Raw genomic sequence first — 12790 nt, forward strand, 5'->3', positions numbered from 1 at the left:
AACTCCTGGAGAAAGTCACTTAAGTACTCTTCCTCTGAATTTGGTTTAGCAACTCCACAGTAGATGGCCACAATGAAAGGAGCAAAGTTGTGAAAGTTGCAGAGTATGGGCCACATTTGGAAGTTGGAGGATTTAAAAAGTGGCACACCATGTTAAAGCACAAATGTAGGTGCTCAACAATTCCTGGATGCTGAGACAAACGTTTGGTTTTGGAGTAGCATTGTCGAGAATGGTCAGAAAAATCTACCAAAAAGTTTGTAAATTAAAGGATGGAAAAAGTATGGGATTTTAAAATAGAAAATGTGTAGGAACCCTGTTAAAAGAAACCTTTTCTCTGTCTCTCTCCATTCAACTGGATCTCTCAATGTTCTCCAACATTCCATTACTTGTTACTACATTGTACATGTTGTCATACATTGTTCATATTTAGCCATATTTATTCTGCCCTTATAAGATAACTACTAATACACTGCACATATTTAATTTATATTACTCTAAACCACCTTCTATAAACCAACTGTATACTACTGTCTACACGGCACTGTGTCTTGTCCTGTATATGCACCACCTGTCTATACTTTGTATGTCACTTTTCTGCTTTTTTGCACTTCTAGTTAGACACAAACTGCATTTTGTTGTCTTTGTACTTGTATTCTGCACAAATAATCAAAATATATGTCAATAAATGCTGATGTAATTTTGACATCAATGTTTGTCGCATTAATGTTTATTTGACATTGAAGCTTGATATTGAATGATATCAAAACAACTTCAACATCTTGACATCAAATAGATGTAGAATTGACATCAAATGCCAACAAAGCTTGACATGGAAATGACATCTTGATGTAGAATAAATGTTGAATTGACATCAAAGCTTGACATTAAATGATATCAGAATAGCATCAAAACGACATCAACATCATGACATCTTGATGTCAAATAAATGTCGAATTGACATCAAAGCTTGACATTGAATGATATCAGAATAGCATCAAAACGACATCAACATCTTGACGTCAAATAAATGTTGAATTGACATCAAATGCCAACAAAGTATGACATCAAAATAACATCAAAACGACATCGCGGAGGTCAAAATCTTGACGTCAAATTGACATCAGTACATTGACGTCGATACAACTTTCATTCTAGACCTGTTTCTAGACGTAATTTTGACGTCGATGTTTGATGTCATATTGATGTTGAATTGACATCAAATGCCCACTGGGTTTACTCCTAATTTGCTGTGCAAACAGTCATTTCAGGGTCTCCGATGACGCGTCCATAATGCGCGCTGGCTGCGTTTTGAGGCTAGTGCAAGACGGCGGGGCTTGGATTTAAACATGGAAATCATAGATTGCTTTTAGGAGCTTCTGGGAAATGGAGTTGCCTTAATTTATTTAGAGAGTGAATAAACTTATGAAACAGAGAAGTATCGTCATGTAATCCATTGGTTTCAACAATGTAACTGTATTCTAAATACCAACTATTTAACTTGTAACTGTATCGGAATACAGTTACTCATAATTTGTATTCTGAATACGTAACGCTGGTACATGTATTCCGTTACTCCCCAACACTGCATACGAATAGTAGTTTTACTCCACTTAAAAAATACTTTAAATATTTACTGTATGTAGACTAGAGCTATGACAGACTTAATACCTTAGTCTAGCAGGGGTGCGTTTCCCAAAACCATAGTTGCTAACCTGTTAGCAACTTAGTTGGTTGGCAATGGGAAATTGCATTACAACCAACAAAGTTGCTTACTTACTTAGACGTCTGCTGTTTTCATATATATTAAGGTTTTGCACCTACATCATAATGTCACGTCACCGTTTGTGGTAGGCAAGGCAGAGTGGTTAGCCTACAACAGTCGAGTTGCATTACAATAGTTACAAATAGCTTCAAAATTGACATTTTAATATCAAATATTGTCTGAGATATGCCGGCCACTTGTGTAGGCCCTAACCGTTGATTTTACAATAAAAAGCAAAAAGGCGACAAAAGATCGTTTGGCATTAGTTTGGCATTAGCTGTGAAGTGTTTTATTCCCAAGATGGCCTATGGTGTAAACCCAGTGTTTCCCAAACATTTTTTTCTGGGGACCCACTTTTTAAAAATGACAGACCATCGAGACCCATTTCACTTCAGATCTAACATGCAACCTGCATGCAACCATCAATATTGTTTTAGGCCACAGGTTCTCAAACATTTCTTGGGGATATTCTTGCATGCTACTCAGTCGTCGTCACTCTTCAGCATAGTAAGCTGTTCCTTTATTTCTAAAGAGAGATGTTGCAGACAAATGGATCCATAACACCGTCAATCCCTATGTAAACATGTAGCAAATAGGCTAAGTCATTGTAGCCTATTTGTGGAGGTTTCTTTATTCGGTAAGTTGAATCCGCATTTCCATCTGGAGTTAAAACGTTTGTTTGTAGGCCGCTGTGTATTGATGTTGTGACAAACTATGTTGTAAGAATGTGAAATGAATACATATCAGAACAATGGCTTTTGCGCGATAGTCAAAAGATAATGCGCCTTACTGCCTAGTAGAGTTTGCAAGGTGGAAAACGAGAGGAAATAATATAGTTTAAAATGTCTACACAGCAAATTCTGGCCTTTGGAATAAACTCTCTGGGAGTTTATATCAACTACATTTGAGTGTACATGTGAGACCATCGAATGAACTCCAGGGAAAAGTTAAAGTAACTCTTTTCTGGGAGTTGATTTTAAACTCTTTTCTGGAGTTAAAACTGAACACTTGTGGGAGTTAAAATACTAATCCCATGTGGGGTAAAATACAACTCTCACCTGGAGTTAATTTTAATGTGAACTCTTTCATGGTGGTAACTGTTAACAAAAATGTGTTTTATTTAACACTTTTCTGAGTTAATAATTAACAATTAAAATGAAAATGACTACAGAAAACATTTATTACCACAGTTTTATTTTAAATTCATGTTTGACATTTTGAATGACAAACTGTTTAAACATGTTACAGCCAACCAACCAAATTTCATATTTAAAACTGCTTTAACAGCAGCTAAACATTGGACAAGCAGTTGGATATTTTAAAAAACATGTCAGTATCACATCTCTGTGCAAAAAGGACAAACATTGTATAAAAGCACTGCTGACAAGATAAAATAACGTTTCTGTAATGCAGTAATGTATTAACATGAGGTAGACTTTAAACCTGTAATATAAGTAAATAAACATGTACATAAAAACAAGGGTGAATTCCATATAGCTTATATTAAGTCAACAATGTTGATACATTACAAAATACAACCCTCTGATACAACATACAAATGTGAATCACACCCATAGGACATTTGAGCATCAAAAGATTTAAAATGTCTTAATCTATCCATTTCTAGAACCAGTATCTTTCTTGGGATGTTTTCACTTATTTGGAACGCATGGAAATGATCATGGAAACAAGTTTCATGCTCAACCAAAACAAAAACAACTTTACCATCATGCAAAATGATGGAGATTATTTTGCTGAACACCGGCATGTTTTCATCAGTGCTTGTGCAAACGAAGAGGCCAACACGATATTCAACTCCACACTTTACCCAGTTTGTGAGTCTGACAGTGGCTTGTGAATCAATGTGAAGATATTCAGCTATATATTCTATATCTTCTTCTTCTATATATTCCAGTGTTTCAAGTAAGCACAATTTGACTGGACCAGATTCAACTGCTTTTGAAGAAAAGCATTCCCAATGATAAGCTACAGCAAACTGGTGTTTCTTTGCAAGTGATACTGTCAAATTCTTAAAGTTCTTCACACAGTCTTTGAAAAATTTGTGTTTAGCTTCGAATCTCATGGTCCAGATATGAATGAGTGGTCCAATTTGTCGAATGCACCTCGGATAATGGACCATAAAATGATGTTTTGGAATCAAGTTTTTTGATGGGTACAGTTCTTTGAAGAGTTGGTGATGTTCAATAATGAGGTGCTTCAAATACACAGTCATCCCTTCTGTGATGGAGTATGAAAACACAATGTTTATAATGTTTAGCAACAAGAGCAACAAGTGCCAGTGCAAATCATCCTCTGGTACCAGGTCACCAAATATCAAAGGTATGTTTGTGACCAAACACAGTGTTTGTGATGCATTTAACCCTAATCCATTTCCTGCACAGTCAAGGTTAATATGTGTTGGTTTGTTTTTCTTTTCCAAATAGCCATAATCAAAAGCATACAGCCTATTTAACAAGCTTTCTTTCGGGATGAAATGTTCAATCAAATACAGAAATAGTAATCTGACCTCATATTGACCAACCCCTTCCAAAATATCATGCATGATGTCAACAGCATAATTTTCGGCAACATTGAAATATTGCAATGTATTAAGTATGCTCTTTCTCTTGATGCCAAATGAAGAGGTTAATGTAGGGTCATCTACCAAACTAGTATAAAGTTGATCATTCAGAGCTGGTGATCTTAAAGTCACATGTGGGTCATCTTCTGAGAAAACTGACTGAGCTGAAGATTTATCAGTTAAGCAAAATCTACAGAAATAATTTGCACTAAATGACTCCACGAACCCAAGAATGCCATGTATACCCAAGTTATCACCAGTAATTTGTGCAAGTGTACCACGTACAGAAACCTCAGAAAATGGAGCAGCAACCCCAGAAGTCTCTAATATTTTCAAGTCCTTTACTAAGGGTTGCAGTATTGCATCAATCCCGTATTTCTTAGCATCTTGTGCATGAAACAATGACACCAGATGAATGTTCATTAAGGCCGAATTAACCCTGGGGGGAAGATTTCGAAGGATGAAGTAAAGGCAGCCAACTTTATGTATACCTTTTTTTTAACCAAGAGGATTTGCACACTCAAAATCATCATAATATAACTGGATTTGGAGGGCAAATTTACTACTTGAAAACAAAGAGTGATTTTTGAAGTAGCTTCCATCACAGAAGTCCTCATATGTGTCACTCTGTGCACATGTTTGTATCATCTCACAAATATTTTCATTCTTGAAAATGAACTGGAGTGTTTTCAATATTGGAATGTATATGAACTTGTCATTAATTGGAACTTGCTCATAGTTTCCTGTTTTGTTATTCCTTCTGGAATCATACCTTACTCCTAGGCGCAGTTCAACAGGCTGTACTATATCCCATTTTTCCCTGAAATATTTCTTCCACTTGCTATCAGAATTCAGTTGGCTAAAAGGGTTGTCCATACTTTTAAATAACTCTTCTATGGCTGATCTGGAGGGGTTGTCAGCTGGGAGTAAGTTTAACACTTGGTCCTGAATATTAGACTGCAAATCTCCTACAAATTCCTCTAAATTCTCAATGGTAGAAAGAACTACAGTATTTGGTACTCCAGATCCCAAAAGTTTGGCTATAACGGAGGCACACATATCTTTGCTGTGAGTTGACACTGAAGGGCCTGCTTCAATAATTTGGGATGAAGTAGAGGGTGTTTCATCATTTAAGCACTGAGAACTATTGTGCTGTTGGATGTCATGGCTAGAAGAGGTCTCAGGGGGCACACAAGTGTTAGAAGCATGTATGTTAATCAAGTGTCTTCTAAATCCAGAATAACTTGAAAATTGCAAGCAACATCCCACTTGACCACATTTTAGTCTCAAATTTTTCCCAGGGTACATCCCATGAATTAGTTTGAGGTGCCTGAACAAAAGTAAAGCTGTACCAAAGGTTGAAGCACAAAGGAAACATCTGAGCATTCTTGCTGGCTAAGTTAAAATTACTGCTTGTTCAACAGCTTTGCTCTGAGCTCTTTGACTCTTGGAGTTTCTTCTGTTGTACCTCTATCAATGTTGTACAGAGTAGTTTGCAAAAATGTGTACAGACTCAACAGAGCATCATCATATTTCACGCTGAAAACAAAGTGGGACTTGAACAACTCATCAAACGCACCCAAGGATGTGCATGACTGACATGGAAGAAGCTTTCTGTCCAAGACTATGTAGAAGCTGGAAACCTGTGCTTTTGAAGTTCCTGAGGCCAGAAGATATGGCTGAGGGTTTCCTTCAGTGGCCCTGAGGTGATCCTCCAGGCTCTGGCAGGACTGAAACACAAAGACAAACATCTACATATAAGTCATTAGTTTAAAATGACTTGAAATGTTGCATGAACCCTATTTGGAATTAGATCGTACTGTCTTCACAAACCTTTTGGAATTTTACCAGATGATCTGTTGCCTCTCTGACACTGATCTTCTTTGGCCTCTTCCTTCCAGCTGGTTGTGGAGTGAGAAGATGCAGCAAGACAAGAAGAGAAGCCATGTCGCTGTCCCACTCTGCAGACAGTGTGAATAACATGATTAACTCAAGAATATTTGCCTTCACATTTTTCCCTTGTGGAGGACAAGGTTACCTGCTATTCATCTAAACTCTTAAACCTCACTGATCAGAGCGGACCTGTCATTACAAACTTGTGCAAAATGATACATTTAGTCATACCTTGTAGTAAACTGTTAATGTGTTATTTATATGTATACTGTTAATAGTTGTTTATCATTAAAAAGGCAGAACAAAGGTGCAAGCTGTTGAGATTTTTTGACTGTTACAATACTACCTGGCTCATCTGCAGTGTCAGGTTTTTCATTCAGGGCAGATGTCAGCAGTTTTTTCAGGAGAGGTGTCTCTCTGAGGGCCCTGGCCTCTTGGATGACCTTGTCTTTAAAACCGGTCTCCCATTTTCCCAGGAACCTGGAAGCAGTCTCTGCTCCAAACATCAACAAGAAGTCTTGCAAAATCTATTACAAAACAATAAGGACTACCATTACAATCACTGGAAGTAAATTATATTTTCACAAATGTTTGTTAAAATTCACATTTTTTGCCTACCAGTCCCTTCATGTCCAAGAAACGAGGACATTTTTGAAGTATATCTGCTGATTGCTGTGGGTCATGGAGCATCTGTTGACGATATTGGAATGTCTCTTTCATCTTCTGGAAGACTAAGTCACGGTCAGTGGTGTGGTGAAGAAGAGACATGGCCTCCATACATTCATCTCCTGTTTGCTGGTCATCTATGGAGCAGAGTGTTCTTGATGATGTGGGACCTCCTTTTAGCTCCACTCTGTTATGGGATGTAGATGTGGTTCTGGACTGACGTTGCACAGTCTTGACACGCCACTCAAGAAAGCCTTTGTTGCTCTGAATGTCATAGAAATGTTCCTGAAAGTAAAAGAGTACTTCTGGTTGGAGTGCAGACAATATAACGGCCCTGGTGCATTTATGCTGCTTAGACACAAAAGATCAACGAACCAAAATGTAACTGTCATCCTTATTTCAGACCATGATTACAATGCAAACTCACATATCCCTTTTTTGAGTATGGGTCCTTCAAAGATGGGAAGAGCGACACAATCCCAAGGGCATGAAACTCCTTTGTCGTCTTACTTACAAATCTCCTGCAAAAAGCAAAAGTATTGTTTGTGATAAGATTATTGTCTTGTCTACAAATGTGAATTTTATGTCATTAACATCAAGAGTCTTACCCTTCCTTTTCACGCATGTGAGCCACAATGATGTTCACCATTAAACGCCGAGTGGAATCTTTCAACTCCCGGTCTCTTCGTACTGTTTGATCACCGTCATCCCTGCAGGCTTAGAAGTGAGAATTTGCTCCACTGCCTAGATACAAATGATATAAAATACAAAACAATTAACAACAAAATTAAGACATTAATTAAGCTGGGCTTTGAAGAAAGGCCAACAAGAACAAAGAATGGAGGTTATAAGATTACATTTTTTGCGCGGGTGCTGTCCATGCTGTCCATGACGGGCTGAATCATTTGAGATCCAGCATCACTTTGTGGACTGCTTAGACTGCTTGAGAGGGACAACGTATCTGTAAGACTTGTGCAGGAAGACCCTTCACCATCTTGCTGCAGTAGTGTAAAATCTGAGGACCACAAATAACAACATTAGGTTACAGGGCACATACAATCATAAATTAACAAACACAAAACTGCCATATACAGTAGGGTGCAAAGGAAGATCAAGCATGTTTTCATTCCAAAGGATCTCTTGACACCAAAGAACACTAAGGCTTAGTTTACTTAAATCACAACTTGCTCCTTTAGATGAGAGAGCCATTTTGTATTTCATAATAAACTTTTACTATAAGCCTGCCTACCACAAGGTGTGAGTGTCACAAATTCCGTCAGGTTGGAGTAGTCTGCAAACTCTGTTGAGAGTGAGCAGTCAGCTATGTTCTTGGATGATTCTGCAAGTAGGACGACTGAAATGCACATGATAGAGGAGAGTTAAAATACATTTTTTGATTACTCAGGATATTATCTGCAAGCTGCTGACATTTTTTTGGACAAACATTATCACAAATCTTTAAAAGCTTTCCTGTAAAAAACAAACTAGGAAATGTTCAATACCCTTACCATCATCAGTAGAGATGACGAAACACATTGCTTCTGTTGCAAGTTCTGGAAAGACATCCTCATCCACCTCTATGCCCTGCTCATCTGCGACTTTCAGCACTTTATCTTCTGGTATGAGAAACTTCTGCTTCACTATAGCACAACATTCAACACGTTATTAAATTATTATTTCCCCTTTAATGACATCAGACAACACATAGGTACATCACCTACCTGCATTGATAAAGTCTGAGAAGCTGACCTCTTCCAGTTTCACATATTTCTTTGTCCTTTCATGTTGTACCTTCAACAACATCTTGACCACTGGAGGGAAAAATAATAATTTTACCACTAATAAAAGCAACATGTGGACTGTCACTCTAACAAAAGAGTCTTTGTGGTAGCTGTTATTCAATCTATAGCATGTTTAGCATAATATTCAGTGGTCATAGTCATGTCTTTACAATAAAAATGATTGACAGACAGCCTCTACGCTATAAGAGTCGCCGTCAAACTCTAACACGTTCACTGGCATTCAGAAAGACTCAGTTTCACTCACTGTGATATAACATCACAATACGTGACAGTAAAGAACAGTTTCAAACAACACTAACATTACTTGTTAGCGAGGGAAAGTTAGGTTAGTTAGGTTTAGCAACTAAGGCGACTGTGTTTCCGCCATTTAACGTAGGCTACGTTAAATGGATACAGCCTCTCAAGTGAGACAGACAGTCAGTGCAAGCTGTCCGACTGTTCTCTTAAGCAAAATGCTAGATAAATAGCTGCTAAAGCCTTACCGTGTCGTAATTCCCTCACAGGTCCCCTTCTCGCGTCCGTTACGGTCCTAGCCGTGCCGTGCCGGGTAAACTAAGGAAACAACAACGTTAGCATTGCCGTTCAGTAGAATTCTATACGTTGATACGACAAGAAACAGAGTAGGCTAAAGTTAACTTAAATACACAAAGACATATCAGTAATGACGATATGATGTTAATTCCATGCACGCGAAGTGCAAAGCATGATATGACAAGTTTGGGGCTAACTAAAAAAAAAGTTCGGGGATAACTTCAGCAGCTAGCTAGCTAGCTAGCGAGTTTGGCCTCGCAAAATTCAGTCTTCGACAAAACATAAAAATGTGCTGTTATATGCTCATAGAAGTCTAATATAACGTTAGTTTGAGGAGTAAAATGGCACTTTTACCTGCCTCACGAGTCCCAACTGGTTCGGGGCAAACTTCAGCAGCTAGCTGCTAGCAAGTTTGGCCATCACTGTCTGACAAAATATACAAAAGTACCGTTTTTATACGTCCTATTGACGTCTTAAAGTCCTGAACAGCCTAATATAACATTAGAAGTAAAAGTATAGTAAAGTAAGTATAGTAACATTAGAAGTAGAAGTAAGAAGTAAAATCACACTTTTACCTGGCTCGAGGGACAAGTCCAAGTGAAAACTGCTGAGAGGAGCGCGGTGACAAAGCTGTTAACTCAGGTGTAGTGTTCAATCAGGCTCCTCGACACCCAATACATGAACACCGAAATATTACACCACCAAAGAGTTACCCTGAATACAAGCTGTAGTTAAATGTAGAGAATAAACTCCCAAAATCTAACACTTTAATACTTTTTTGTTTGACTCCAGATTTTCGAACTCCAGAAATTTGCTGTGTATTTAAATTGTAGCCTACCTAATATAATGCACTGTTGAGTGCTTTAAATCCGAAATAATGAGGAATGTGATGAGGTTGCTATTAACTTTAAAGAGTGCATCTACAATCGAAACTATCTACAGCCTATGACGCAAATTGAATTGCAATGTCCGGTACGGATGTCTGCTTTAGTTGACTAGATTTTAATCGGTGAAATTGAAGAGCTGGTGTCCGTTAATGTTCGTGCAAATAGGCTGATTCATGTCCCTTGCATTTTGCAACTGTGAGGTCCATGGCAGGCGCCCCACAGAAATGTTTCATTTTGTTAGAGATACAGCGGGGAAAATAAGTATTGAACACGTCAACATTTTTTTCAGTAAGTATACTTCCAGTCAGGCTATTCGCATGACATTTTCTACAGACATTAGTATTAACTTAATCCAGTTAATCCACACATATAAAAAAAATCCAAACATTAATGTCCCTAAGTAGAGTTATGAGTAAAAAAGTGGAATGCCACAGGAAAAAAGTATTGAACTCGCCTACTGAAATTTCTTAAATACTTTGTGGAAAACCCTTTATTTGTAATGAGAGCTTCAAGGCATTTCCTCTATGACGAAACTAATCAGTCGCAGTATTCAGGTGTGATTTAGGCCCATTCTTTTAAACATGATAGTCTTTTAATATTGAAGATTCCAGGGGTCTCTCTTGTAAATCCTGATCTTTAGGTAACTTCCAAAACTGTTCAATTGGATTTAAGTCAGGGGCTTGATTTCCTTTCTCTGAAACCAATTCAGAGTTTCCTTTGCTGAATGCTTTGGATCATTGTCCTGCTGGAAGGTCTAGCCATGTCTCATCCTCATTGTCCTGGTGGATGGCAAGATTCTCCTAGAAAACATGGCTCCATTCATCATTTCTTCAACTGTATGAAGTCTGCCAGTACCATGAGATGAAAAACAGCCCCACACCGTGATGCCTCCACCTCCAAACTTTACTGTTGGTATGGTATTTTTAGGGTGATGCACAGTGCCATTTCTCCTCCAAATATGGTGTGTAGTATGACATCCAAAGAGTTAAATTTTGCGCTCACCTGACCAGAATACATTCTCTCAGTATTTCATAGGCTTGTCCAAATGTTGTGTAGCAAACTTTCAATGAGCTTTAACATGTTTTTCTTCAGTAATAGAGTCATGTGGAGTGAGCGTGCATAGAGGCCATGGCGGTGGAGTGCATTACCTATGATTTTCTCTGTAACAATTGAACCTGCTGCCTCCAAGTCTTTCTGGAGTGGTCCTTGGCTCTTAGGCTACACTTCTGACTATTCTTCTGACTTCCTGGTCAGAAATCTTGTGAGGAGATCCTGTGCATGGCCGATTGATGATGCAGTGATGTTCCTTCCACTTGCAGATAATGGCTCCAATACTGCTTACTGGATGATTCTGAAGTTTTGAAATGCATCTGTAACCAGTTCCATTGATATGTTTTGCAACAATAATGTTGCAAAGGTCTCTTTGCTTTTACCCATCATGAAATGTTTCTTGTGTGACAACTTGGTAACGAAAAACCTTTTTATAGCTCATCAATATGTACTAACCCAGCTTACATTAATTTGCACAGATAGGAGGGATAATTCCAGCTCGTTCCTTGCCATTCCTTGCCTTTGTGTACTGCTTTTTCTTAGCGTGTTCAATACTTTTTCCCTGTGCCATTCCACTTTTTTACTCATAACTCTACTTATGAACATTAATGTTTGGATTTTTTATATGTGTGGATACCTAAGTTAATACAAATGTCTGGTGAAAATGTCATGCAAATAGCCTCACTGGAAGTATACTTACTGAAAAAAATGTTGATGTGTTCAATACTTATTTTCCCCGCTGTAGATAGATAGATAGATAGATAGATAGATATATACTTTATTGATCCCCAAGGGGAAATTCAAGGGTCTCAGTAGCATACAGACATCACACACAACATGCACTTACAGCAGAAATGGTAAACATAAGTATAAGTATAAACATATAACTAGACTCCACTGTACAATAAAGACAGTATAAGATAAGAAAGATAAGAAAACTAACAAAACTAAATACTAAATACACTATATAAATTAAATTAAGAAAGTCCAATGTGCTTGAGGGTGATCAAGCATAAGACGCTTGTAGTGACAGGGCCGGGACTGGTAAGGTGCTAAAGGGAGTGAGTGTCATGGTGAAGGTGCAAACAGTAGTCCAACCATAGTCCTTAGTTATGTGTGCATGGCAAGGTGCTCAAGAGAGTGAGTGTCATGGTGAAGGTGCAAAAAGTAGTCCAACATTAGTCCAACAGTGCAAGAGTAAGGTCTACACCAGCATAAATAATATGGACAAATAGGAGAGTAAAGTATAATGTAGACAAGGTAAAATAAAAAACTATTTCAGTGCAAGAACAGGTTGAGGTAATAGGGTTATAGCCATTCATTCATTCAGTATTGTAGCAGAAGCCTGACCGCAGCCATTGATCATGTGTGCTAATATAGCATGAAAAACAGTGTAGCAGTAAAAGTAAAACAGTAGTGAAAACATTAGGCTGTGTACATTAGTAAAACAGTAGTAAAACAGTAGTAAAGCAGTAGTGGGCAGTCCGTACTCAAACATGGAGAGGGTGGAGAGGCAGACAGAGTCTCCTAAAGGAAGTCAAAAATGAGACTGGAGTTGAAACTGGGTATGAAAGTGTGTTTTGGGTGGGCATGCGTCTCTCAAAAGATGATCAAAAGC

The 12790-nt window shown here is 38.0% G+C and overlaps 2 protein-coding genes across 2 annotated transcripts; both read right to left on the reverse strand.

Moving 5' to 3' along the window:
- Positions 1 to 3150: 3150 nt before the first annotated feature.
- On the reverse strand, positions 3151 to 6481 carry LOC143118536 (uncharacterized). The gene is made up of 3 exons (XM_076279575.1): positions 6177 to 6481; positions 5923 to 6073; positions 3151 to 4000 (listed from the first exon to the last, which is right to left on the reverse strand). Exons 1-3 carry the CDS (start codon positions 6324 to 6326, stop codon positions 3288 to 3290), a joined length of 1014 nt encoding a protein of 337 aa, XP_076135690.1. The 5' UTR covers positions 6327 to 6481; the 3' UTR covers positions 3151 to 3287.
- On the reverse strand, positions 6415 to 7905 carry LOC143119710 (uncharacterized). Its single transcript, XM_076281325.1, has 6 exons — positions 7760 to 7905; positions 7511 to 7646; positions 7330 to 7423; positions 6855 to 7187; positions 6583 to 6763; positions 6415 to 6425 (listed from the first exon to the last, which is right to left on the reverse strand). Exons 2-6 carry the CDS (start codon positions 7549 to 7551, stop codon positions 6415 to 6417), a joined length of 660 nt encoding a protein of 219 aa, XP_076137440.1. The 5' UTR covers positions 7552 to 7646; positions 7760 to 7905.
- Positions 7906 to 12790: the final 4885 nt, after the last annotated feature.

Source organism: Alosa pseudoharengus, unplaced genomic scaffold (assembly GCF_046254945.1).
Source record: "Alosa pseudoharengus isolate Yale_2024_CS ecotype anadromous, Long Island Sound unplaced genomic scaffold, YU_APseudo_1.1 YU_APseudo_1.1_scf_12, whole genome shotgun sequence".
In the NCBI taxonomy this organism is placed as follows: Eukaryota; Metazoa; Chordata; class Actinopteri; order Clupeiformes; family Clupeidae; genus Alosa; species Alosa pseudoharengus.

Coding starts and splice junctions, on each gene's coding strand:
- LOC143118536 (XM_076279575.1), bottom strand. CDS start 6,326: ATGTTATTCACACTGTCTGCAGAGTGGGACAGCGACATGGCTTCTCTT. Junction 6,074..6,176: donor ATCTGGTAAAATTCCAAAAG/GTTTGTGAAGAC, acceptor TTTGTGTTTCAG/TCCTGCCAGAGCCTGGAGGA. Junction 4,001..5,922: donor TCAGTCATGCACATCCTTGG/GTGCGTTTGATG, acceptor ACTCCATCACAG/AAGGGATGACTGTGTATTTG.
- LOC143119710 (XM_076281325.1), bottom strand. CDS start 7,551: ATGGTGAACATCATTGTGGCTCACATGCGTGAAAAGGAAGG. Junction 7,424..7,510: donor CACATGCGTGAAAAGGAAGG/GTAAGACTCTTG, acceptor TGCTTTTTGCAG/GAGATTTGTAAGTAAGACGA. Junction 7,188..7,329: donor CATACTCAAAAAAGGGATAT/GTGAGTTTGCAT, acceptor TTTTACTTTCAG/GAACATTTCTATGACATTCA.